Source organism: Stegodyphus dumicola, chromosome 2 (genome assembly GCF_044657685.1).
Source record: "Stegodyphus dumicola isolate Sdum_Otavi_A_Nest chromosome 2, ASM4465768v1".
NCBI lineage: Eukaryota > Metazoa > Arthropoda > Arachnida > Araneae > Eresidae > Stegodyphus > Stegodyphus dumicola.
Genome location: NC_140769.1, coordinates 154,203,339 through 154,229,999, shown reverse-complemented (window position 1 = coordinate 154,229,999; position 26,661 = coordinate 154,203,339). Strand labels below are relative to the sequence as shown.

Sequence of the window (26,661 nt, the reverse complement as noted above, 5' to 3'; positions counted from 1 at the left end):
ATGAACAGTTTATGGACTAATGATAAGACACAGCTTAAAGTGGACAACTGAAGTATAAGAACAGCAAAAAAGAAAAAGATATTCCAAGAAATATTCATGCTTCAAAGAAATATAAGGCTACTTCATCGAACTAATTTAGAAGGGTTACTAATTTATTATTTTGTTTAAAAATTGAGTTATTAAATTAAAATGCAGTAAATTAAAATGAATATTGAGTTTTGGTTTATTCTTTAATTATTCAAAAATATTATATATCACTATTAAAAAATAAAGCAAAAGTTACTTATTTTGACTTATATATATAGACAGACCTACATACCACTTCCGCTGCAATAACAATAATAATAAAATAATTTATTTGTAAAAAAGGTATATAAAATTATATATATACAGCGTCCCCAAATTTCGAACTTCGAAATCTGGTCACCTTACTATATATCTTTCAGTACGTTTTTTAAAAAAAATACCAAATAAAATTTAACGTAGAGAAAGAAGAATGAATGTTGATTTTTCATGTTTACTTTATTTAAAAACTATCTATATACCCTTTCTCCCTAAGAAGGCGGGAAGAAAAAAAAAGAAAGAATAAAGAAACTACTTCTATAAAATATTATAAAATTCGCAAAAGTACAAAAAATGAAAAACAAGTCAGTAAACTATTCGATAAGGCAACAAATTATGTAATATTACATAGAATTCTAAGCAGATAATTTTTTTCAATATATTCATTATAATACAGCTAGTTTTTGAGCATCCTTCTGATTGGAAAAGTAGTCTTGAATGTGCTGACGAAAATTCCTGAAATCTATTTTTTATTCAGTAGTAATATTTTTCAGCACTATTTTCTTCACAACTTAGACATATATACTGAAACGACAAAAGAAAGGCATGCTGAATTTCGAAATTAATTATTCAATAATAATAAAGTTCTTATTAATTAGCCCCCTTTGCTCTCGTTGTCCAACGCATATGCCTCGACTACGTATCTTTCTATTTTTCTTTGAAATGGCTTTCTACTGTTGGTCGTCAAACTAAATACTTTTATCAATTCTTAAATGCTCAGTTTCAGATTAGACCTATGAAATTAAATTTTACACCTCCTGTTGAAATTATTTCTTTTCCTTCCGATGGAGCCAATTTGTCTTTTATTATTTATCGTCTGTCGCCGACTAGGTTACGTGACTGGCGGCAGAGAAAGAATGTAATAACTTTTTTAGTTTAGCTTGAGTTTGACGCTTGAAATGATCTGTTCTTGCCCGCATAGCGGTAATCAACAATTATAATAATTGTTCTTGATAAACTAATCTTGGCCCTACAATGGGGAAATTTATGTTATATGTAAATTTTGTGTTCTAAATAATGTAAATAATGTACATAGGCGCTTTATTAAATATTTCTGTGTTTCAACTAGAAGTTCTTATTTTCAAGTTGAGTCTTTAACTGTTTCAACTGAATTTATTAACTGTTTCAAGAATGCTGTGGATAACAATGATTCTTTGTCAAAAATAAGTAAATTTCAATATCTGAAATCTCTTTTGACAGGTACTGCATATAATGTCGTATCAGGGTTTGATCTAACTGATGAAAATTATGATGAATGCCTAAAATTGTAAACAAAAGGTATGGTAGGCGGGATACAATCATAAATTGTCATATAAATAAAATTTTGAACTTAGAGCCAGTAAAATCATCAAATAATATAAGGGGGCTTAGAAATCTGTATGATAAATGTGAAATACACATCAGAAATCTTAAGTCAATGGGTGTAACAACAGGTTCATACGGGCATCTACTTTTGCCTATACTGTTAAAATTGTTACCAGAAAACATGGTTCTAGAATTTCATAAGAAAAATAATACAGAAAATGAGTATAAGGTCAATGACCTATTGGAATTTATAAGAGAAGATTTACGTGCCCGAGAGGCCACATTGTTAGTAAATAATTCTTCTAGTGATAAAATACATGACACTTACATTCACTTTAATTCCAAACAAAAATATAAACAGAACTTTTCTTTTAAGAAAAGTGTTCCATCGGCTGCTGCCTTGAACACTTCTATAAAAATATTTTGTGTATTTTGCGACTCTTCAGATCATACAAGCTTGAGTTGTAAAAGGTATACAGACCAAGAGAAACGTTTTAAATTAAAGAAGGGAGGACGCTGTTACAAGCGAACTTAAAATCACACCTGTCTTCTAACTGTAAAAGTAAATTAGCCCCATGTTTGAAATGTGGTAAAATTTCACAATGAACTGTTCTGTAATAAATCAGAAAAACATGAAAGTCCTGAAAATATCAACAAAGATAAATCCACAACCTTAGTATCTTGCGTTTCTGAACAGAAAAATAAAACTATTTCTACATTACTTCAAACTTGTATTGTATGTGTCTCTGGTGGTATAGTGGTTCAGAAAAATGCTTTATAAAAAGAAATTTAATAAGAAAACTGAATTTAAAACCCATTAGAAAAGAAAATTTATTAGTATATTCATTTGGCGGACGAAAGCCACAAGAATCATCATTTGACGTAGTTTCTCTTGAATTACAAAATGTTTCGCAATCAAGCAATTCCATAAATATTGAAGCCTTGGTAATTGAAAAAATAATTGGCGCTACAGTTAAAATTCCAGACAAAGGTTTGATTAAACGCTTGAAAATGAGAGGATTTAATCCTGCTGATACAGGGCATGAACGGGAAATAACTATTTTACTAGGGTCAGACTTTTTATGGCAAATTCAATTAGGTATTGTAGGAAAAATTGGAAAACATTTATAAATTACAGAAACTATTTTCGGACATACTATTCAAGGGCAGATAGAATCAAAAAATAGAAAAATTAATTGTTGTACTGTATCAGTTGAAAGTGAAAATAATGAACTGAAGAAATTTTGTGATTTAGAAGTCATGGGTATTGCTGAGAGTAACGAAAAGAATTCTACTGATTTAGAAATTATAAATGACTTTCAAAATAATTTGAAATTCAAAAATGGTCGTTATGAGGCAAAGTTATTATGGAACAAATCTCGTGATTTATTCAGAAACAATCTTGAAGTGGCTAAAAGAGATTCGCTGGTCTAGAAAATAAATTTAAGTGTAATGAAATGTTATTTGAAGAATACAATAATATTCTCAGGGAATAAGCACATTTAGGAATTGTAGAGGTATGCCCTGAAAACAGCTCGACACTTAATTCTTATTATATGCCTCACCATCCTGTAATTAGAGACGACAAAACAACAACAAAGGTACGCGTTGTTTACGATGCTTCTTTCAAAATCAAATAATGCTCTTTCTCTCAATGACTGTCTTCACTCAGGGACAAATCTAAATCCAAATGTTTTGGACGTTATTTTGAAATTCCGTGAAAATAGGATCGCCTTTTCGGCAGATATCGAAAAGGCATTCCTTCAAATATCAATCGCAGAAGAAGACAGATTATCTGAGATTTCTTTATTTTAAAAACCTTAATAGAAAAGAGAGTGTAATTTCTTACAAAATGACAAGAGCATCCTTTGGTGTAACTTGTAGTCCTTTCATCCTCGCCTGCACAATAAAACACCACATTGATAAGTACAAGAATTCTAACTTTAACACTTTTGAAATGCTTAACTCAAATCTTTACGTGGATGACCTATTTTCTGGAGCGACAACTGTTGAAGAAGCGCTTAATCTATCAAATGAATCTGTTAAAATTCTTGCTGAAGGAGGTCTAAATCTAAGAAAATTCGAAACTAGTTCCCTGAGCTTAAGCAGAAATGGCTTGAGGAAAAGTTAGTCTCTCTCAATAGTGAAACTCCATGTACATCCTTAAAGGTACTAGGTTTAATATGGAACAATGATGAAGGTGTCTTAGGATTAGAATTAACATCCCTACTGTCCTCTATAAACACTGACTGTACCAAACGTAATGTATTAAAAATAGCAGCCAAAATTTTTGACCCATCTGGATTTATCGCACCATTTGTAATTCGAATTAAATGTTTATTGCAACAGCTATGGCTTCAAGGGGTACCTTGGGATAAGGTCTTTTCTGGAGAACTTAAAAATGACTGGAAAATATGGCTCTCCGAAATAAAAGAAATTAAAATGTTGAAAATTCTCAGATATTATTTTCATGTACCAAATTTAGGCAGGGACACTGTTCAATTACACATTTAGTGACCCTAATCCCAATGCGTATGGCTCAGTCGCATACTTGAGATACAGAACTGATGAATATAAATTTGAAACTACATTTGTTTTGGCAAAATCACGTGTTGCACCATTAAAGAAATTAACGCTTCCCCGCCTTGAATTGATGGGAGCACTGGTGGGTGCTAGGGTTGCCAACTACCTGAAAAATATTCTACATATTTCAAATGTCATTTTATGGTCAGATTCGGAAATAGTTCTACATTGGATTAAAGGTACAGCTAAAAGATGGAAACCCTTCATTGCTAATAGAATTTCAGAAATACATGAAATTTCAGATCCTTGTTCATGGAGACATTGCGAAGGAAAACTCAACCCTGCAGATCTAATAACAAAGGGTTGTTCTGCAAAAGAACTGATAGATTCTTCGAAATGGTGGCATGGCCCTGCATTTCTTTCGTTACCTGAAAGTCAATGGCCAAAACCCAAACTATCGACGTCAAAATTACATGATGTATCAGAAGATCTCGAAAATCGGAAGCTATCCTAGCGTGTTTGATCAAAACAGACAAAGCTGAAAATGTTCCACTCATGAATTTGACAAAATTTAGTTCCTTGAAAAAACTTTATCGTGTGACTGCTTGGATTTTCAAATTTATATCAAATTTAAAAGTAAAAAGGGAAAATAGAAATTTTGCGGAAATTTCAGCAGATGAAATAAGTAAATCTGAAACCTTTTGGTTAAAACAAGCTCAAGAAGATAGTTTTCCTGAAGTTATAGAGTCTCTAAGAGAAAACAAGCATATTCCAAAAGATTCTAAATTGTTCGAATTAAATCCCATATTATCAGATGAAGGTCTACTTTTGGTACGAGGTCGGTTACAAAAGTCAAACCTACTATTTAACAACAAACATCCAATAGTAATCCCTTCAAAACATAAATTAAGTGAATTAGTAGTACGAGACGCTCATGAAAAGGTTTATCATGCGGGTGTATCGGATACTCTAGTGCATATACGTGAAAAATTCTGGCTCTTAAGAGGAAAACAATACGTCAAATCAATCCTGAGTAAATGCTTAATATGCAAAAAATATAATGTACGTCCTGGACAACAAATCACTGCACCTCTTCCAGCGGATAGAGTTAATGAATCTCCACCTTTCGCAATTTGTGGACTCGATTTTGCAGGTCCTTTGTATGTAAAAGAAAATGACAACAAATATTACATTTTATTGTTTACTTGCGCTACTACAAGAGATATTCACCTGGAACTCGTAAAAGGCATGAGCACTGAAGAATTTTTACTTGCGTTCCGCATGTTCGTATCCCGAAGAGGTTTGTATTTCACTGTCTACTCGGACAATGCTAGAACATTTAAAAGAGCCGAACTTGAATTAAAGAAAATGTGGAAAGTGATTAACCACCCTGAAGTTGAAAAATATTATGCTTCGCATGGAATCGCATGGAAATACATTGTGGAACGTGCTGCCTGGTGGGGCGGTTTATATGAACGTTTAGTTCGCAGTGTAAAAACTAGTTTAAGAAAGAACACTGGAAAAACATCTTTGACTCAAAGTGAATTAGAAACGCTTTTGCTTGAAATAGAAGCGATGATAAACTCGCGTCCATTAACATACGTCTTTTCTGATCTTGAAGAGCCCTCCGCACTTACTCCAGCCCACCTGTTGATTGGTAAACGACTCTTGAGTTTGCCAGCTGTAAGGAGGAATGACTTGAATTTGCCAGGTTCCAGAGAAGTAATGTTAAAACGTTTCCGTACACGAGAAAATCTAATAAATCACTTTTGGAACAGATGGAAAAAAGAATATCTCCTGTGCTTGAGATCTGCTCATTATACCGGTCAGAAGAAACCATCTGCATTCAAAGTAAATGATATAGTGCTTCTTCATGACGAAAACTTACCTAGAAGCTGGTGGAAATTAGGAAGAATAACCAAAACTTTTATTGGTAGAGATGGAATTATCAGATCATGTGAAGTGAAAACTGGTAATTCGGTAATCAAACGTCCAGTGCAGCTATTGTATAATTTAGAAATTGATGATATCAATAATTGCAATAATTAGTGACTGGTAAAAAAATAGACTGAATGACTGATAAACTGATAAAAAATATTCTTTTTCCTAATGTTTCCATTTATACATTTTATTATTTTCCTTGGTTTAATAATTTGTGTTGATTTTCAGAAATGTTAATTTAAATGTTTTGTTTTTTCTATAGTTTCAGAAAAAATTTTCTTGGTATTAAGAAATTATTGATATACTGTGACCTGTACATGTAAGTAATTTTTATTTGTTTCTTATTGTTATAGTAATATTGTAATGGTTAGTTAAATTTGTGATGAACCTATTGCTCATCGGAAGGGGGGGGAGTTTGTTGAAATTATTTCTTTTCCCTCCGATGGAGCCAATTTATCTTTTATTATTTATCGTCTGTCGCCGACTAGGTCACGTGACTAGCGGCAGAGAAAGAATGTAATAACTTTTTTAGTTTAGCTTGAGTTTGACGCTTGAAATGATCTGTTCTTGCCCGCATAGCGGTAATCAACAATTATAATGATTGTTCTTGATAAACTAATCTTGGCCCTACAATGGGGAAATTTATATTATATGTAAGTTTTGTGTTCTGAATAATGTAAATAATGTACATAGGCGCTTTATTAAATATTTCTGTGTTTCAACTGGAAGTTCTTATTTTCAAGTTGAGTCTTTACGTGAAAATGGTATATTGACTCTTGAAATACTAATATATTCTTAAAGTATTAAAATGATGCTCTCCCAATCCGTGAATAAAAGAGAATCGTGAATCGTGATCATAACGTAATGCATATTAAGATTCTAGACTTAAAAATATGCAAAAGTCACACATAACTAGATCGGGTGATCAGGGTGAATGTTCTGTCACTTTGATGCGTTTTTGTTCAAGAAAGTGAACTGTCAATCTTTCAGAATGAGAAGATGCATTGTCATGGTGGAGCATGAGTCCTCTAACATTCACTTCTTGAAGAATTTCTGGAAGACACTTGGTGGTGTACCAGTTAACTGTGACTATTTTCTGCCCTTCCAGGTTGATGGCTTTGACCAGTCCCGTACTGCTGAAGTAAACGACATGCATTACTTTTTTCATGGCACGTTGTCTTTTCACCATTGTAGGCGTGGTATCCTCTCCAAAGACCCATATTTTACTTTCTTGACATGTTAGAACCTCAAAAATGGTATGAACGTTTCATCACTAGTTACGACTTTAGAAATAATGCGGTGGCCACCAGCTGTAAGAGTTTCTTTACTGATTCTAACAGACTTCTCTTGACGGTGATCAGTTAAAAAAAAGGCAAACTAGTTTTTTTCATATGCAGTTCTTCGTGAATAAATTTATATATGGCGGCAGATCCAATGTTAAGTTCCTTCTGTATCATTTGGTATGTGCAGCGATTATCGTCGATTAACATTTTCCGTATAGCAGACACATTATCCGTGATTATCACTGAAAACGGCCTTCCTATGAGTTCTTCCTCTTGAAGGAGCTCTGTGAAATTCTGAAAGCCATCTGAATATAGTAGCACGAGATGGACCTTCCTTTCCAAATGCTAATTGTAGACATTGAACGCATTCTTCTTGATTTATTTCCATTTTAAAACCATAGAAAACCATTGCGCGATAATATTCTCGCGTCAACTTCGCTTTTCTTCTTGCCTAAAATTTATTCTACGTTAAACTACTTGCTACTGGCCAATTGAAAAATCATTTGCTAGGCTAAAATAGGTCATATTTTCAAATCTAAGCATTATTTTTTTTTCGGTCACTTATCCTCTGCGCATATCTCAAAATTTTCAGAGTGGCCTTCGTATTGGCCTTCTACTGCTCGAAGCATTAGAAAAATCAAATTTTTTTAGTATTTACGTTTAAATCAAAGTTCATGTTTACTTACCGTCGAAATATGCTTGTAAAAATACTTTTATTTTCAGTTTTGTTAATGGAAATTAAACAGTGTACAAATAGTATGATGTGAGTTCCACGAAAACATCAGATTCTAAGATTGTATTTAAAGCAAAATTATTTGAAGGTGAGTAGTAAAACTTTGAATGTCTTATCGAATAATTTTACCAAAAATAAACTCCAAATTTCAATTAAAAAGTAATAGAAATAAAATTCTAAATTCAAAACATTACTCAGAGAAAGACACCAACATCCTCATCAAATTATAGAAACAGAAGGAACTGCTTCAGATATCAGCGTATAAACATACCATTATTTTGGCTTACAAAATTTCTAAAATTAATTACTTTATTTGCTATGTGTGCAGAGCTCACATTGCGTCTGATTTAGGGATGGCGAAGTCTATGCACTTAAAATTTGAAAGAATATAAAACTTAATATAAAATAAAAACAGTCTGATAAACCTTACATTTGAAGCTAACAATGTCCTAGCTTTGATGAAAATATATCGGGTTGGCAAGAAAGTAATTTTTTTTCTAGTATGAAATAAAACTCAATTTTTTTATACAAATAACGAGCTGCAATCAGTTAAATACCTTCCGTTCTGTTCGACGATTTTTTCTCATCTTTCTGGTAAATTCATGATTCCGCGCTCAATGACTTCTGGTCTTTACCAGCAAAAAACTCAACCAACTGCGATTTGAGGTCATCGTTACTAATAAAATTTTTACCATTTAAAAAGTTTTGTAAATTTCAAAATAAATGATAATTCGATGGTGCAAGATTGGTACTACATAGGGTATGCGACATCACTTCCTAACAAAACTCCAAAAGTTTTGTAGCTATTGTTAAAACTGTGCGAGCCCTCGCATTATCGTGGTCGAACACGATTCCTTTCTGATTTGCCGATTTTTGCCTTTTATCCTTGATTCCTTCTCCCAATTTCATAAATCGTTAGCAGTAAACATCTGAGTTGATCATTTGGTTGCTTGGAAGCAGCTCAAAATATGCAACACCTTTGTAATTCCATCACATTGACAGCATAGTCTTTTTCTGGTACAATTTAGTTTTCGATATGATTTGTGCCGATTCATCATACTTGGACCATGATCTTTTTCCATTAATATTATTGTAGACGACCCATTTTTTTATCACCAATATTAATTCTTTTCAAAAAAATTTAATTGCATTACGTTTGAAATGAGTATCGTAAATATTGATTCGTTGTGTTAAATAAATTTATTTCAATTCATCTGAGACCCAAATATCGAGCTTCTTAACGAGTCCAAGACATCTTATGTGATTTTCAGTTGTTTTAACCTTTTGCAATATCTCTCACAGTTACATGACGATTCGATTCAATTATAATTTTAATTTTGTCATCATCATCCTTTACAAGGTCAACCATTACGTCGATCATTCTTCTCCAGAACGAAATTTTTTAAACCATTTCTGACACAGTCATTCTGTTAAGCAATCAAAACCATTGACTTCACATATCTCTTTGGAAGCCTCAACCACTTTATGAAATTTGCCTTTATGAAAATAAAAATGTAAACTATGTCGAAAATGTTAATTTTTGCAGCCCATGTTGAAATTGACCGTAAGCTAACAGTTTAAACAAACATACAAAGAACTTGTTCCTGTAACAACCTCAAATCTCAGAAGAAAAAATTATAAGATTGACCAAAGAAAACAAAACTAGCATAATGCTAGCCATTGTGCAAACCGAAATTACTTTCTTGCCAACCCAATAAAAGTTCTTGAAAATTCCGATCAAGAATAAAAATTGTTATAATGCATAAATGCCCCCTCAAAGCAGACAGAACTTATTCCGTTTAATCCCCCCAATATTCGGGAGAATAATGATCATTGCTTACTCCCGGATTGAAGCAAGCGGACAAAGAATGTTCTCAGGGTCAGCTTAGAGAGATTTACGGCCCTCCACCATAGGGACAGGAGGGAAGAGAAGCTTCATGAAGGGAACGGAAACCAGAAATAAATCACAAGACATTTTGAATTAACTATAGAGTTGAACAAAGAGTTTGTTCATAGCTTGCCAGTTAGAGGTTTACTTATGATATCCTCTATTTCCAGATTATTCTGAATTTTAAAATGCTTTCGAATGCCATTATTGTGCATTATTTCATGAGCGAGTAATAAAATTCAATGCCATAAAGGCTGGAAAGGCCACTAAAGGAATATGCATTACAGTATATAAATTTATTATACAAATACCAAACATTAGCTTTTAAGCCATTGGTTCACGGGCTCTCCAGTAATTTTTAACAATGTCCTCAAACCAAGAAGGTGCAATACAATTATTTAAATGTTTAAAAATCATAGGCTGATTGGAGTCACACAAAGTACAGTTTCGGGAATCCGTTACTCCAATTCTCTTTATTAGTAGATATATTTATACTATTTAAACTAGATATCTTATTCTTTTTATAGTAAATATTTATAGTTTATAGTAGATATTTTATTCTGTTCATAGAGCTAAAAGAAGAAATCATATTCTTACGAATAAACAACAATTTTAATGCTAATTGTAGTTTCATTACAGTTTAGTCTAAGGTAAAACAAAATATCGTTCTTGCTACTAGCATTAGCAACTTAAAATACTGTGCGTAGAAGTTGGAGTGTTTAATCGAATGATCAAAGTATAGCTGAAAAACGTTTTGTCTATACTTAAGCTACAGAAACGAAGTAGAAGCAATCAGCTGTTTCTTCGTTGTTTGTTGTTATGTGTTTAGAAGATAAGCATAAGAGCATAAGAGGATTATTGCGTAAGGCAAGGAATATTTTCATGGAAGACTTTCAGATGAAAGCCGTCTCCTCTATTCACGTAACACGTAGCAAAAACCACGAATATGCTCATGCAGCTAGCTCACTCGTCGGGATTCGAACCCAGGTCATACTACAAGTATTCAGAAATCTTGGCCAGTAATGGGACCGTAATTCCTTGAAGGAAACTTTATTTGCTTCTTTTCAGGGAACATAGCCCATATCGAATCGCTTTGTTTTGTTCTGATCAATGAACTCGTGAAATAGTCTAATTGTTGTCTTACATTAGATATCATTACTGCGATAGAAACAGATGCATATTAATAACCAACTGAAGCGAGGTATACCATAAGATTTCGCGTACATTCAACTCAGTTAAATCCTTCAGTTCATAAGCATAAATACAAGGCGCGAATTACCACAAATATACTTACGCGAAAGTTTTATTAATATTAATGATTGCAAGCATTGCCTAAACTCATAAAGAAAAATCTCATGTGGATACCACATAACTTCTTCTACTGCCTATTAAATTATACATGTTTTTTGCTGCACTTCGTTTACACTTATTTCCACTTTCTAGAGAAATATATCTCTAATGATTTTCTCTAATGAGACAAAGTTTCAATTAATTCAGTTCTCACTTCGCGGCTAGGGAAAAAAAACCCTCAAAACACTTTCACTAAAAATTGTAAATTACAGAAAAATATAAAAAGTAATAAATACAGTAAGAAACAGTTAAAGAATATCTGATGTGGCCACCACATGACTTCCTTGTACGGAATATTAAAGTATACACTTTTTTTTTTTTTTTTGCTGCATTTCATTTAAAACTTATTTCCTCGAATTTCATTAGAGATATATTTCTCATTCAATTAATTCAGTTCTCACTTCTCGGCAAGGCAAAAATACATAAAAACTCGAAGCATCTTCTTTAAAAATTCTAAAATACAGAAAAACCTAAAACACTAGATACAATTGAAAACAGTTAAAGACAAACACGTTTTATAATTAAAATTAGAGTGATTGTGAATTATCTGAAAGTTAAATATCTTAGGATTTTTACTGAATTGCAACACATTGGGCTTTAGAAAATAAAAGTTTTGTATCTGACAGTGGCAACACATTTCAAATAGCCGAGTTTGTTGATAAAAATGAAAAATAAATGTTCATTTTGTAGTATGACAATAGTCTTGCGCGCTGGAGATAAAAATGTTTTAATTCGAACAGCGTTGCCACTGCTCACTTTCAAATCAATGAGTTTGTAAATCAAAAAATCATGAAATTCGTACAAAATGTGAAATATATAAAAAATAAATTCGGACTTCGAGGTACACATATTCGACAAAAGGTGTTAAAATTTTGGCTGCTCTAAGAGCCGGCTTTTCTTTTTTCACAAACCTCTGGTACTAAAAACAGAAAGAAAGAAAGAAAAAGATCCTCAAAAAGGTACATAAGAACATAGAGTTAGAAAAGCTTTTTATATTTATAAATTAAACTGACTTCAATATTCTCAATTATGACTCAACTATTTTTAATTTGTAAGGTTTATCTTGAGTTTTTAACAGTTATCTTTAGTTAAAACTATTTCCTATCCCTTCTAATTTCAGCTTACAAATTTCCTGCCAGAGCGTGTTTTTAGAATCGCGGTTAAATGCAAATAAAGGAAGAGCAGTACTTACGTCAAGTTCCACTGACTTCGTTAGACAGCCAGAGATTCTGAGCAGCGCGCGTTCCCTTTTGGCTACACTCTCTTTAAGCTATTACTACACTCGGCCGTATTTCAGGCCCTTGATAGCTCCGCCGTGATAGACTTCGACTATAACTTTTTAATTAAGCATTAGTTAAGTTTGATTTTTCTTACTACTCTTTAGTTCAAGCCCAAGTGGAGGCTTTTCTGAACGTCCTGAGAAAGGGCCATCTGTTAATCTTTCTTTGAGCAATAAAGAGTAACCTTTCTTGAGTTTACGTTTCTGTTTCCTGAGCTAAAGCGATTGTTCGCTTACCAGTTTTCAAGGTTCCACATACATAGCTGTAACTTTAAGGTTGGAACCTTATAAATTATTAAAAACATAAAATAAAGATTTAAATTATTAGGAGCTCTTTTATCGCTTTTAAATTGCTGATTGTTAAGTAATTAGACTGATTATCCATCGAAGATAAATTGAAGGTCTTGTTGTTTGTCAAATGTCAAAACTGAGAACTGGTTATGTACGAGGTGCGTAAAAAATAAATTTAAAAAAAAAAATATGTTTTTCGGTGCAGCAACATTTTCCAAGTGCATGTAAGTGTAATACACGTAACAATTCAAAAGTTCCGAAAATAATGTTCTAATTTTAGAAAGAAAGTGTTCAACAAAGAATTAAAAACATTTAGAATTGAGTGTATACTTAAATCATGACAACATATAAATTTTGACATTACGTTAAACCAGAAAGAAGGAAGATACAGAGGCTTACATTTGTTTATCTGCACTTTTATTTCTAAAATTTATTTGCGTATATCTTGTATTAAATATTTAAATATGGACTCTAAATGTTTTGTCTAATATATTGTTTGTCTTCTGTTTTTTTAGCCTTGCTTGCTACAAAATAAATATCATCAAAACATCCCTTGTAATAAAATATTTTATCCAAAATATATTCATCTATAACTCACACAATAAATCGAACACGCGAACTTCTGTTTAGATGTTTTGGCAGATAATGTTTCGGCTAATCTTTGGAATATGGTAACAGGTAGTTTGGCGACATTTTGGTAAGGCGATAAAGGTTACTAGCTAGGACTTTAGCAGTGTACATGGATAAAGTCAAGAGTGTGCGCAATGCCATTTTTGTGCAATTCTGGGATTTTTTTTTAAGTGAAAATAGGTCGACGTGTACATGGATACCGTGTATGTGCAATTCTTAAAATTCTGCGGCAAGCAGTGGGCGATTCTGCACTTTCTCCCAACAATTTCGCACCTAATCTTCGTCATAGTTAAGCATTTTTGTTCCATAAAAGTTCTAGTATAAGCGTAATTCGGTTAGCAGATTGTTGGAAAAAAATGTTGAGTTAAAAAAAAAAAAAATGCCTTTACTTCGTGAAAACAAAATGGCGTCCAAAACAAAACTAGCAGGTTGCTGTAGCAGGGTTGGTTGCCAAATTTTCGCCAAAAAATCGCAAAGTTACCATAATCCAAAGATTAACCAACGTTTTTTGCCATAAATTTTTGTTTTAAATGAAAATGCATTACAAAAATTATCGTCTGCATTTAAAAATTATTACTTGTTTAGCAAAATATATTAACAGTTCTTTATCTAAAGTAAACATGGCAGGAAGTTTCAAACAAACTAGAAGTTTTGCTAGAAATCTAACCGTTCATTATTTTAAACACATTAAAGGTATTAAAAATGTCAAAAACCTTTTTGATGTAAAATAAACCTTTTATTACCGCTCTGATGGGCAAGCATGTTGAAGAAAACTTGAAATAAAAACTGCATTCAAGTTCTATCAAGACTACGATCCTAAACACTTGCCTGTTGTTTGTTACACAACTGCCCTTAACCCTTAGCGCTCCGTTGGTTCCGCTACGGAGCCGTCCGTCATTTGTTCCGTAACTACGGAAGGCTCCGCTGTGGAGCCCAATGTTTTTAGCATGATTAGGCTTAAGATGTTACCGAATCGTCGGCGTTGCCAATTGTTATCTGTAGTTAAAACGTGCTCAGTCTCGCTACTGTTACGATTGAAACGTTTGACCCATTTTATGGTTAGCAACATGGAGAAAAATAATTATTATTATGAGAATATAGAGTTGAGTGATAGTGAAGATGTGTTTGATTTTTCATTGTTAGAAGATATTGTGGAAGACAATGTTGATTATAACTCTGACACTTCAAGTAGTGGTTCCGAAATTATACTACCACAGAGACGACGAATGGTAGTTATTGAAAGCGAAGAGTCGCCGGAAGACTTAGATGAATGGCGCGATGTCACGGAAGAATTAGATATTCCGGATAGAATATATTTTAGTGTATCGTCAAAGGTCATTGGACCACAAATTCCTACAAATATTGTACAGCCGACACAGTATTTCAAATTATTTTTCACAAACGAACTGTTAAATGAAATTATAAAAGAAACTAACAATTACGGAGAAAATGTTCTAAAGAATAAAGAAATATCTAGTAAACGTGGCGTGCGGTGGAAGAGGATGAGTTTTGGGCTTTTATTAGAGTTATTATTAATATGGATACGATACCCCTAGCGAATATCCAGGATTATTGGTCAGTTAAGAAGAATAGTCACATCCCTTTCTTTAGTAAAATATTTACAAGAAAGAGATTTATGCAGATATTCTGGATGCTGCATTCCGCTGCGAAAATGTGCCGGAGTTGCTTGTAAGTAGTGGTACAAAAACGTGCGTAGCGCTAAGGATTAAATTATCAAAACTCCTCCATATTCTCCGAACTTAAATCCTCTCGAACATGTATGGAGTGAGTTGGTGAAAGAATAAGGAAACAGAACATTTCTTCGAAAGCTCAACTAAAAGCAGTTCTTACGGAGCAATAGTACAAAACAGAACATACTTTCACGAGAAAAAAAAAAAAAAAAAAAAAGTTGAATCCATGCCAAAGCTTAATTTTAGCCAAAGGCTAACTATGCCCAATAAAATCTTAAATATCAAGTTATTTTTATGTTTTTATTAATTATAAACTGCTTTTTTCAAAGTGCCCGAATGAGCTCATTTTCAGAACTTTTTTAATAACCCCCCCCCCAAAAAAACGCTTTGAATAATTTTTTCCCAAACAAGTACGTTTAAAACAAGAGGTTTAATAATATAGGAGAAAAAAAAAATTTTTTAATTTCACTAGTGTTTAGTGACTAATATCTGAAAACAAAAATGAAAAATACAGTGTCCGAAAACAAATGAGAACCATTGTAAGTATGCTTAACATACAACAACACGGTACATTCAAAATTTATCCACACAGTTTGTCAAGTGGCACAACAGAACAGTGAATTGAGGTCTAGATTTTATGAGGCGTATGAAATAGATTCCAACAAATACCTGGGGAATTCTGCTGGCTTTTCAAGAATGTAAAAAACCGGCAGTGGCTAGACTTATTCTTAAATCACAGCCGGAGTTCTGACAAGCATTGTTCTTCTGAGAGGAACAGTTCCGTCATTTTTTTCACGGTGATGTTTGCGAAAGTTTCATTTCAAGAAACATATTGTTCAACTGACGTTTAGAAAAACAGACGATCTTTATAGAACATATTTTGTCGCCATTATCATGCGGCGCTGACGATGAAAACATATGTTTATTTTCTAAAAAATTGGCCGGAATACAAATATAAGATTTTACTGAAGTTTAAAATTTGACAAAATTCGAAATGACGAAATGTTGAATAACTTTTACTGCAGAATCCTTCGCATTGAGGTAGCTAAATTTTTACTGAAACTGGCAAAAATAAACTTTTTTTACTGATAAATAAATTCTAATAGTTAAACAAATCGCACGTCATTTTGTAATGATCATTAATCCTTAAGATATTTTTTCAAGTTAAAATAAATGTTTTTTTATATTTATCTCAGAAATAAAAACCAACTCGAATTTATTAATTATAAATACAGTGTCTCAAAAAAGTGATGGGACACTTGTGCTTTACAAAAGGAAACTGCAATAAAATAAATTTAAAAAACATGTAAAATTTTTTGTGGGTGTGTTTCATACTTAAATTTAGTAACAATTATTACATAACATACATTTTCTCAAAATATTAAAATATTAATTTAATAAAAATACAATTGTTTAGAACGGAGCAGAAAATGGCTCATTTAAGTGATGGGACACTACGTACTATGCAACAAAAATCGTCTGAAGTAAGCAATAAAAATATCTTTTGGAGTATTTATTTTTAATCAAAAGCAATTGCCAATAATTTATAAAATCGTCTGCAGTATTTCTCTCCAGTTTGTTTTGGAATTTTTGTGTTTTTTAGCTCTGTGCAGCCATGAATGCTAAACGAAAAGAAACTTTGCCTGGAATTCGAAAATTAGTTATTAATTTGCATATTGAACGTGGAAAATCTATTAGAGAAACTACTGAAACAGTTAACTTCAGTCATTCAACAGTTTTCAATATCATTAAACGATATAAAAAGAATCATATGATTCAGGATAAAAGAAGACCTGGCCGACCATCAAAGCTATCCAATGGAATAAAGCGAATTATTGTTCGAAATATTTAAAAAAAAATCCAAGAATGAGTGCTCCTAAAGTTGCTGCTGATTTACAAGCATTATATGGAGTAATTGTTAATTCTGAGACTATTAGAAGAGTAATTCGATCTACTGGATATCACGGTAGAGCAGGCAGGAAAAAATTCTTCGTAAGTGAAAAGAATAGAAAACTCAGACTGGCTTTCGCAAAATCCAACATAAATAAGAATTCTGATTACTGGAATGAAGTTATATTTGCTGATGAGAGTAAATTTAATACATTTGGTTCTGACGGTAGAATCTTGGTGTGGAGAAAGCCCAGGGAAGAATTTCGCAAACAGAACTTGGTACCAACAGTAAAACATGGTGGAGGAGGAGTTAAGGTATGGGGGTGTATGTCGTCCGCTGGAGTTGGTAATCTTGTTTTTATTGACAGTATAATGGATCAGTACATGTATATTGACATTTTAAATCAAAATTTGAAATCTTCAGCACGAAAATTGAACCTTCATAACGATTTTAAATTCTACCAGGACAATGACCCCAAGCACAGTGCTTTGAACGTTAGACTCTGGCTGCTGTTTAACTGTCCTGAAATAATAAAAACACCCCCACAATCTCCACAATTAAATCCCATAGAGAATATTTGGCAAGAATTGGAATCAAGAATTCGCGAACACACCATTTCTTCAAAATAACAATTAAAATCGGTGCTTCAAGAAGAATGGGTAAAATCACTCCAGAAATCACAAAAAAATTAGTCGAATCCATCCCAAGAAAATTAAATCATGCTTTAAAAGTAAAAGGTAATCCAACAAAATATTAAAACCTTTTAAAAAGTAAAATTTTTGGATAAATATTTGATGGAAAAGTAAGTGTCCCGTCACTTAAGTGAGCCATTTTCTGCTCCGTTCTAAACAATTGTATTTTTATTAAATTAATATTTTAATATTTTGAGAAAATGTATGTTATGTAATAATTGTTACTAAATTTAAGTATGAAACACGCCCACAAAAAATTTTACATGTTTTTTTAAATTTATTTTATTGCAGTTTCCTTTTGTAAAGCACAAGTGTCCCATCACTTTTTTGAGACACTGTATACAACTTATGTCTGGTGAAAATTTCATATGAAAAGGTACTTCAAGAAACAAAAAACTGCTGTCTCTATTCTACAGAATCCCGCAGTTTATTGCTTTCAATATTTTACCTCTTTAAGATAGCAAAATGTTAAAATTTAAATAATTTGACCTAATAAAATTTTTTTGTATTATCAGGTATAGAATTTAAATGAATTTTGCACTGCAAATTACTTAGGCAGAGAATTTTAATTTATTTTATATTACAATGATAATATTCAAACAATAGAGTACAAGAAAGAGAATTAATTCTTAGCTGAAGCCCACAGTTCTTCGCCATCAGAAACATTTTTTAATTGTATCCATTGCCTATATACAATTATAATTCTAAGAAATTATAATTTCTGAAAGTTGTAAGACTGCATTGCTGTTATTGAACAGCGGATACATTGAATAACTTGCCGAGTACAGTAGAGAAGTCCGGAAGCTAAGCAGGTTGCGCAGTTTCTATAGGTACTACAAATGAAAGACAATGAAACAGTGATAAAAGATGAACGCGACATTAGATGTGCCACCTAGATTAGAAGTGCCGCATCCAGAAGATAGGAAATACGTCGCTAAAGAGGTTTTTAATGTCAAAATTTTTAAATGTTGTTTGAGAAATTGATATCAGTTTATATAAAAATAAATTATAGCTCGAATATACTTTTTTTAGTATGGAAGTAATATAAGTTTTTACGTTATTTTTCATGAAATCTGCAGCAATTTTTTAAAATTTAATTAGCAAAATTTATGACATATTGCAGTACTTCATTGAATCGGAAATTTTTATCTATTATTTTGGAAAATTAATTTTTACAGAAAGGATGTCAAACAAACTAGCTCCAAACCTGATCAAAAAGACGATCTTCATTTAGCGTCATTTATTTAAATCTAATAAATTTGGAAAATAATCTAAGCAAATTTTTAATCGCATTATCTGCTTTGCAGGTTGATTGGAAAAGGAAATAAGTTACTATGTTAGTTATGGAAAAACAGCTACATTATTAGTATAAGACAGGGTTTATCAAAATTTTTTTGCCGCATACGCACCTTTCACTATTACTAGAAGATCATTCTCCCCCCTTTTCATAACTCGAAAAGTAAATACAGAGTGATTATAATTAAAGTTTAAGTTTCAAAACGCTATAAAAAAAGAACCACTGATGAAAATGACGTCAAATTTGATAGGAATGTTATTGAATAAGGGGAAAGCTTACGGCAAAAGAAAACATTTATTTTCAAAAGTTAGCAACAGATGGCGCTGTAACCGGAAGAAGATGGAAATTAAAATATTAGTTAAATTTCAGTGTTATAAAACCGCCAGGTAGCCGGCTGGGTTAATCTTTGAATTATGGTAACTCAGCGATTTTTTGGCGAAAATTTGACGACCAACCCTACTACAGCAACCTGCTAGTTTTTTTTTTTTTTTTTTTGTTTGGATGCCATTTTGTTTTCACAAAGTAAAGGCATGGTTTTCTTTTTTTTTTTTTTTTTTTTTTCCTCAGCAGTTTTTTCGAACAATCTGCTACCCGAATTACGCTTATGCTAGAACTTTTATGGAACAAAAGTGTTTAATCATGACGAAGATTAGGTGCGAAATTGGGAGAAAGTGCAGAATCGCAAACTGCTTACCGCGTTTTTAAGAATTGCACATACACGGTATTCATGTACACGGCGACCTATTTTCACTTAAAAAAAATCCCAGAATTGCACAAAAATGGCATTGCACACACTCTTGACTTTATCCATGTACACTGCTAAAGTCCTAGCTAGTAACCTTTATCGACTTACCAAAATGTCGCCAAACCACCTGTTACCATATTCCAAAGATTAGCCTAAGGCTGTTCCTCATTTCGCGTCTCAGACGTTCGCCATGGGTATTTCACTGTAGGACCGCGCTCTGCTAGTAAAGCTGTATTACAAGAATGACGATTATGCAAGATTAGATCAGCAAAAATTCAGGACATATTTTTATGCAAGATGGCTCTCCTCCGCACATTGCACCTCCCGTGAAAGCAGCTGCTGAGGCGCCATGTCGGAAATGCTGGAATTATCAGCCGTCATTTCCCTACAGCCTGGCCGTCCCGATCGCCTGATCTTCCTCCGTGTGACTTCTGGCTGTGGAGATATCTAAAGGATGTTATGTTCCGTGCTCCAGTTGCAAATTTAGTGAATTTAAAGGAACGCATTTCGCAACACATTCTGAACATCACCCCGGAGACACTGCAATCCGTTGTGGAACATGCTGTTTGTCGCTTTCATCTTGTTGCACACAACGGTGGACACCATATTGAACATGTTATGCGCCAGTCTCGCGACAGTTCCGAACTTCTTTGATGAATGGTTCTTATGCGGTATGTCGCCACAAAACTCTTGAAACCGATATGTCCCTTTCGATGTGATATGTACAGTCATGCAAATAAAATTACTCAACAATTCCTCTAATTTGTCAGTGCGCTTTAATGTGTAACTTACACCTTAGCCGTTGTTGTATGAATCATTTCTCATTTCTCGTCGTCATTCTGCCGCGGCATCTGTTGCTAAAATTCGAAACTAAATTTTTTCGTCTGCCATACGCTTTCCGCCTTCACCAATAACATTCCTTTCAAATTTGAGGTCATTTTCATCAGTGGTTCTTTTTTTATAGCGTTTTGAAACTTAAACTTTAATTATAATCACCCTGTATATGCATTTATCTACTAAAGAAATATCGATTATATTATCTCCTAAGATTATTTTAGTAGAATTATTTTAAAAGAGTGAATCCATAATAAGTAAGTTCAATTCCGAAAATTGTTTTAAAGCAACTTGAATGTAAATTGTTAAAAAGATTTAACGGGGACTTGAATTAAATCATGAATAACAAAATTTCAATTGTAAAAAGAAATAAATTAAAAGCAAGTAATTAAATTAAAAGCAAGTAATCATTGCCATTGATCGGAAGTTAGTTGACATTTCAAGGGGAACAAACCAACTCCAGTTCAATGAACAATAATTAAGAAATAAATACGAAGGTGTTTCGTCCTTTACTCAAGTAATAAGGCGATGCCAAACCGGCAATTCAAGCTAGGCCAAATATTTCCGTGAATAGAAGGGATTCAAGTCCCCGTTAAACATTTTTAACAATTTACATTCAAGTTGCTTTAAAACAATTTTCGGAATTGAACTTACTTACTATGGATTCACTCTTTTAAAATAATTCTACTAAAATTAATCTTAGGAGATAATATAATCAATATTTCTTTAGTAAATAAATTATTATTAATTTACTTTGCAGCAATTGTGCAAGTAGTAGAATGACTCGATTTCGCACTAAGTGAATTTAAGATCATACAACATATGCATTTATCTAGATATAGATGATTTTTTAAAGGCTTGATAAATGAAAAAACAAAAAATGCAAAAAATATTGATAAATACTCAAACGAGAATAACAGTAATTTTTTATATTCCTAAATTAAAATTAAATACTTAACAGCAAAATAAAAGGCTGATCGCATTGTCCCCCCCCGCTCCTGAAACTATGAAATTTCTCCAAAAGGAGGAATTCTCCCTAAAAGACATGTCTTTGTGGAGGATTTCATGAAGAAAATAATCCTGTTCAGTACTGCAAAATATAACGTCTCATCTGAAGTTAGAAATTAGTGAGCATACTTTAATATTAACAGAAAGCAAAGAAGAAACCACATCAGTCTTCTGAGAAATGCATAATTTTTCTATAAGACCTCCATTAATTAAGGACTGAAATTCACCTAGTTTTAAAAAGACGTAAAAAATTTTCACAGACAACTAATATAAAACAAATGGGCTTAACTAATATAAAATATCACCTCGCTTCATATAAGAAAAGAAAAATACCAAAGAATATCTTCAACTCTCTTCAGTAATATATAAACAGTAAAAGAATATCGTCAATTCTTTCAATTATAGAAAATTTCGTAAAAATACTGTTTTTGAGTTGTAAACGTATATTTGGCTATAAACCATTTTAACTTGTATAAAAAATCTGAACATTAATTTAAATTAAAATTTTTATTTTTTCTGCAGCAAACCTTTTGCATACTGCATCACTCTGGAAAGCATATTCTGGGATTTAAAGACTCAACGCAAAAATTATCAAATTCTAAGGAAATTTAAATACCAAAGGATATCTTTTACACATTAAATAATTAAAATCAACTCACTCACCCAGCTTGCTAACGGCATATCCTTTCGGTGGTCGGAGTACTCTTCGCGCCCATGCTGATCGTACTACCTCCAAAGCAAAATCAGTTCCAGAAATCAAGAGGGTGCTAGGCACGAGACACCCTCTATATTCCAAACTGGCAACACTTCTAGTAAGGCACGCGTTCCAAAAGCACATTGAATTTTGTTGCAAAAAATCCGCAAATATTGTGTGTCCGTCCTCCGGTATAGTACTCGCGACATCGGTTTTGGTTTTGAACAACACGAGTGCAATGCAATTGCGGCTGATTAATACGTGTTTCTGTTGTTTAAAATCTACCAAATACTGTTTCGAACTCATGAGAAAACACCGATCATTATTAGTGAGGTTTTCGTAATTTGCTGATCCCTCCAAGTAATCAAGGTAAACACATTCGTGACGCACACAAATTTAAAATTTCGCGCTGTTTACACGCGTTCCGGGGTCAGTAAACGCATAGCGCAGAATGCGAGCAACCGGAGAACACATTTTCGCGCGGTTTGGTTTTTCCCTCTTGGCGATATTGGCAGCAAATCGATCAGCGCATAATATCGCCAACAAGAAACATTCAGGTTGCTATCTTTAAATGTGTTTGAGCGTCTTACCGAACGGAGAGAATGTGATCGCTGTAATTAAGCAAGTTAATTCGCTATTGATATTAAACAGCTGATAAAACTGAGACTATTAAGCTTGACATTTGAATGGATAATGCTCGCGAAATAAACGTAAATAATCGAAGTACCAGATTAGATAGACTGTTATCAGCAATTAACTTCTAATTTCCTTTTATAGGGGAACAGGTCAGGACAATCATTCTCTCTTCACTATTGGAAATTTAGGTTTAATTATCTTGGATAAAATTAATACATATTTGAGAGCTGTGCTCCTGGCATTGTAGAGAGAAGGCTAATGGCCGCGAAACGTACTCAGGCTTTCTCTAAATTTCACGTTTCCTTCGAAAAGGCATTCAAGTTTTTAAGATTTAACATTTCTTGCACTGTGCTAATCACTTTTCGAATATGAAATACAAGGAAATGTATCTTGCATGCGCTGAAGCTGTTGTCATAAGCAGAAATTTTATACCAGGAACAAGCTAATTTTTAACACATTGCCTGTAATGAATTGAATATTTCACAAAAGTGATTGAACGCTATTAATTGGTAAAAAAATGTAAAACTTTTTTAATATATATTATACGGAAAATGTAAAACGTGGTTTCCATCGAAATGTTTACGTTTAGTTCACCTTTATTTTTCCCAAACAATTTACAACTTTTTAATTTAAGAAATTAATATCTTCTCTTTAGAATGCTAAGATTGTATCAAATGTTTACTTCGCCTTTCTTTTCCCTTAAATAATTTACAACTTAAAAAATTTTTATTTTCTATTTAGAATGGTAAAATTACATCACAAAAGTTTCCATGCTCTACTGAGAATGAAAATGAAATAATAAGCAATGAATACAGTATGTAAATTTACGGGATTTTTTATATTACATCGAATCAGGATATCTAAAAAATCGTTTTCTTGAATTCTTCAATTAAATTTTAGTAAAACTATTTATTGAAAAAAAAAATAAGTGAAAAGAAATCGATTAAAATTTTTGTTAAAGACTTTTAAGGGCTTTTTTTAAAGCATTTAACAGTGTATTCAAAGCTTTGTAGAACTGAAAAGGGAGGAAGGCATAAGAGACAATCAAAAATTTTACTAGAACGCAAAGATATGTTTTAAAAACGTAAATTAAAATAATTGAAGACAATATTCTTAACCTTGAAAGCATAATTTTATGAATGCGGGTCAAATGCACTACGATCTGAAAGCAGCTGATGGGCCAAAATTGTTTGTTACCAAAAAAAAATCTATAGACACCACATGACTTCCCTACACGCCGTATTAAATTATACACATTTTTTGTTTCTCTTCATTTAAATTTATTTCCTCAAATTATTCTAACTTAATTAACCGATTCCTCAAGGCAAGTTGGAAATAACATAAAAAATTGCAAATTTTTGAATTAATATTCCCAATTTTTATCATACTCGAGTCAAATTTCTCCTAATTTTATTGTTTCATAACGAGTACAAAACTTTGCCAAATGTAATTATAGGAACTGGGAGATAGCATTAAAAGTCAGGTTTCGTTATTTATCCAAACATATTATTATTATTATTATCATTATTACTATTATTATTATCAATATTATTAATTTGACATTGCCAAACCATGACTATTTTCGTCATTTAAAAGACTTCCGTAATGAGAGGTATATGACTACGACCAACGATCACGAAAATAAAGGCCAGGTAAGGAGGTGGCATATATATATATAATTACAAAACATTTTTTAAAAATAAAATTTAATCATGCCTAGTGTTTTCGCGCATTAAGCTGCTAAAAAAATTTCAGTAAAGGCATAAAGTAAGAAATTTAGAACTAATTTTTCACAAAGACCAAAAATTGAAATTCACAAGTAATAAATTTCAGTTAATCCTGTAAATGCAAAAAAGAATTAAAAAAAATGTTGAAACCGAAACTTCTCAAACAAGCAATACCCCAATTCAAAAAAATCAATGAAATTTAAAGAAAAACGAACATAATAGAAGAGGAATTCGATCAACTTTAATGCCAATTCGTCAGGAGGAGGAACACTGAAATGAATTGAAATCTCTCTTCCACAAAAACCCTTGCTTTTCTGTATCCAGAATTAGCCGATGAACCATTTCAATGTATTTAAATTATAATAGTTGGTCCGCAAAAATCTAGCCTTTCTCCAAAGTAACGAAAAAGCAAAGTAAATTCTAATTAGAATCTTGTACCTTAAATAAAGATAATTCTATTTAAGGAATTGAAAACGTAAGTGAAATAATAAAATACTTCAATGATAAATCCAAATCAAAATATTACCTTTAAACAAGTAACACATAATCCAAAGAATTTAAAGCGAAAGTGAAATTATAAATTTTTAGTGAAAAGACTATATATATGGGGGTGTATATATGTGTGCGATAAAAGTTTAGTTCGTTGCAGATAATTTCATATTAGATGAGTCCTTGATTAGGGAAGATCCCAATTATATTGCCCAGTCGTCTGTGGACTGAAGTTAGAAGATCACTGAAATATCGATTACGTAATGTCGGGAACTTCTGAAGAATTACAACTTGGTGATCCAATCATATCTTTATTGTTTATTGATTACTATAAGGCATGGTACATCACAAGGGGAACAATCTGCACCCCACGAATTTGATTATGACTTATTACATTTTTAATTAAATGAATACAAGAAGCCAAGCAAGTGACATTCAGTTGGCAATCGTAGTTGCAGCACTACACTGACGGAAAAAAAATGCCGGCACCAAGAAGGAGTTATGCTACATAAACGAAATTTGGTAGGCGAGTTTATACGTCTGAAAGATGACGTCTATTCAAATTTCGCGCTAGGCGCATAAGTGTGAAACATGAAAATCAGGTTTGCTTTAAATACGCACTGGAAAGTTCGTGAGCGTTATTTATCGTTTAGATCCGACAGAGTGAGTTGATGTTAGTTAAGAATTTCTTTAAAAAGAAGAAGAAATTATTATCAAAGAGAGTGAAGAACGTCATGTGTTCAGCATATGGTTGTGGCCCGTCGTATTGCTTCTGCAGCAAAAAATTCAAGTTACCAGTTGGCATCATAGTGACACAAAGAACTGCTACAAATCGGTAACTTGAAGGACAGCTCCCAGCCAGACTTGGATTGGCGGAATCAAAGCTTGACGAAAATTTGTCGATTTTTCCAGACTGTCGATAAATTATTTTGTAAAATCTCGAATTTTATTTCTTCTGTAAACCTTTATCCACTTCGTCGAAAGAAAGCATTTTCTTCTTTAAGTGTTAGACATTTCTTATCATTCAATGCAAACTAACTTTAATTAAAAGAATCTGCAGTATAAAACCAGAAATAAAAATAACGTGCTGTTGTTGCTTAACCTTAAATTGGTTTGCGTAACAGTATTGGCAAGGGAATTTTTAACAACAGGGTGAACAAATGCTTTCTTATTTCGAGAATCTCCCTTCCGTTGTTGTTTTCGTGTCCATATTACATGGAAGAATAGTTGCCAGAGCCTACTCCAAAGAGATGTTTGGATTTCTATTTTCCACACCAATTTTGAGGAAAACATCCTGGGCGGTGGTCTCCCATCCCTCTCCTCTTCCACCGAACCACTCAAGAAGACCTTCAGCTCGATGCATATTTAGAATGCTCCCATGCCGCACAGACA

The 26,661-nt window shown here is 32.6% G+C and overlaps 1 protein-coding gene across 2 annotated transcripts in view; it reads right to left on the bottom strand.

Annotated features, from left to right (window-relative positions):
* The window catches only part of LOC118198907 (uncharacterized), a 151,817-nt gene extending 128,944 nt beyond the window's left edge, over positions 1 to 22,873 (bottom strand). For both annotated transcript variants that reach the window (XM_085811316.1, XM_085811317.1), the window contains exon 1: positions 22,387 to 22,873. In XM_085811316.1, coding sequence (XP_085667442.1) covers positions 22,387 to 22,723 — 337 coding nt within the window. In that variant the 5' untranslated portion in view covers positions 22,724 to 22,873. The remainder of the gene's footprint in view (positions 1 to 22,386) is intronic.
* Between the last annotated feature and the right edge of the window lie 3,788 nt (positions 22,874 to 26,661).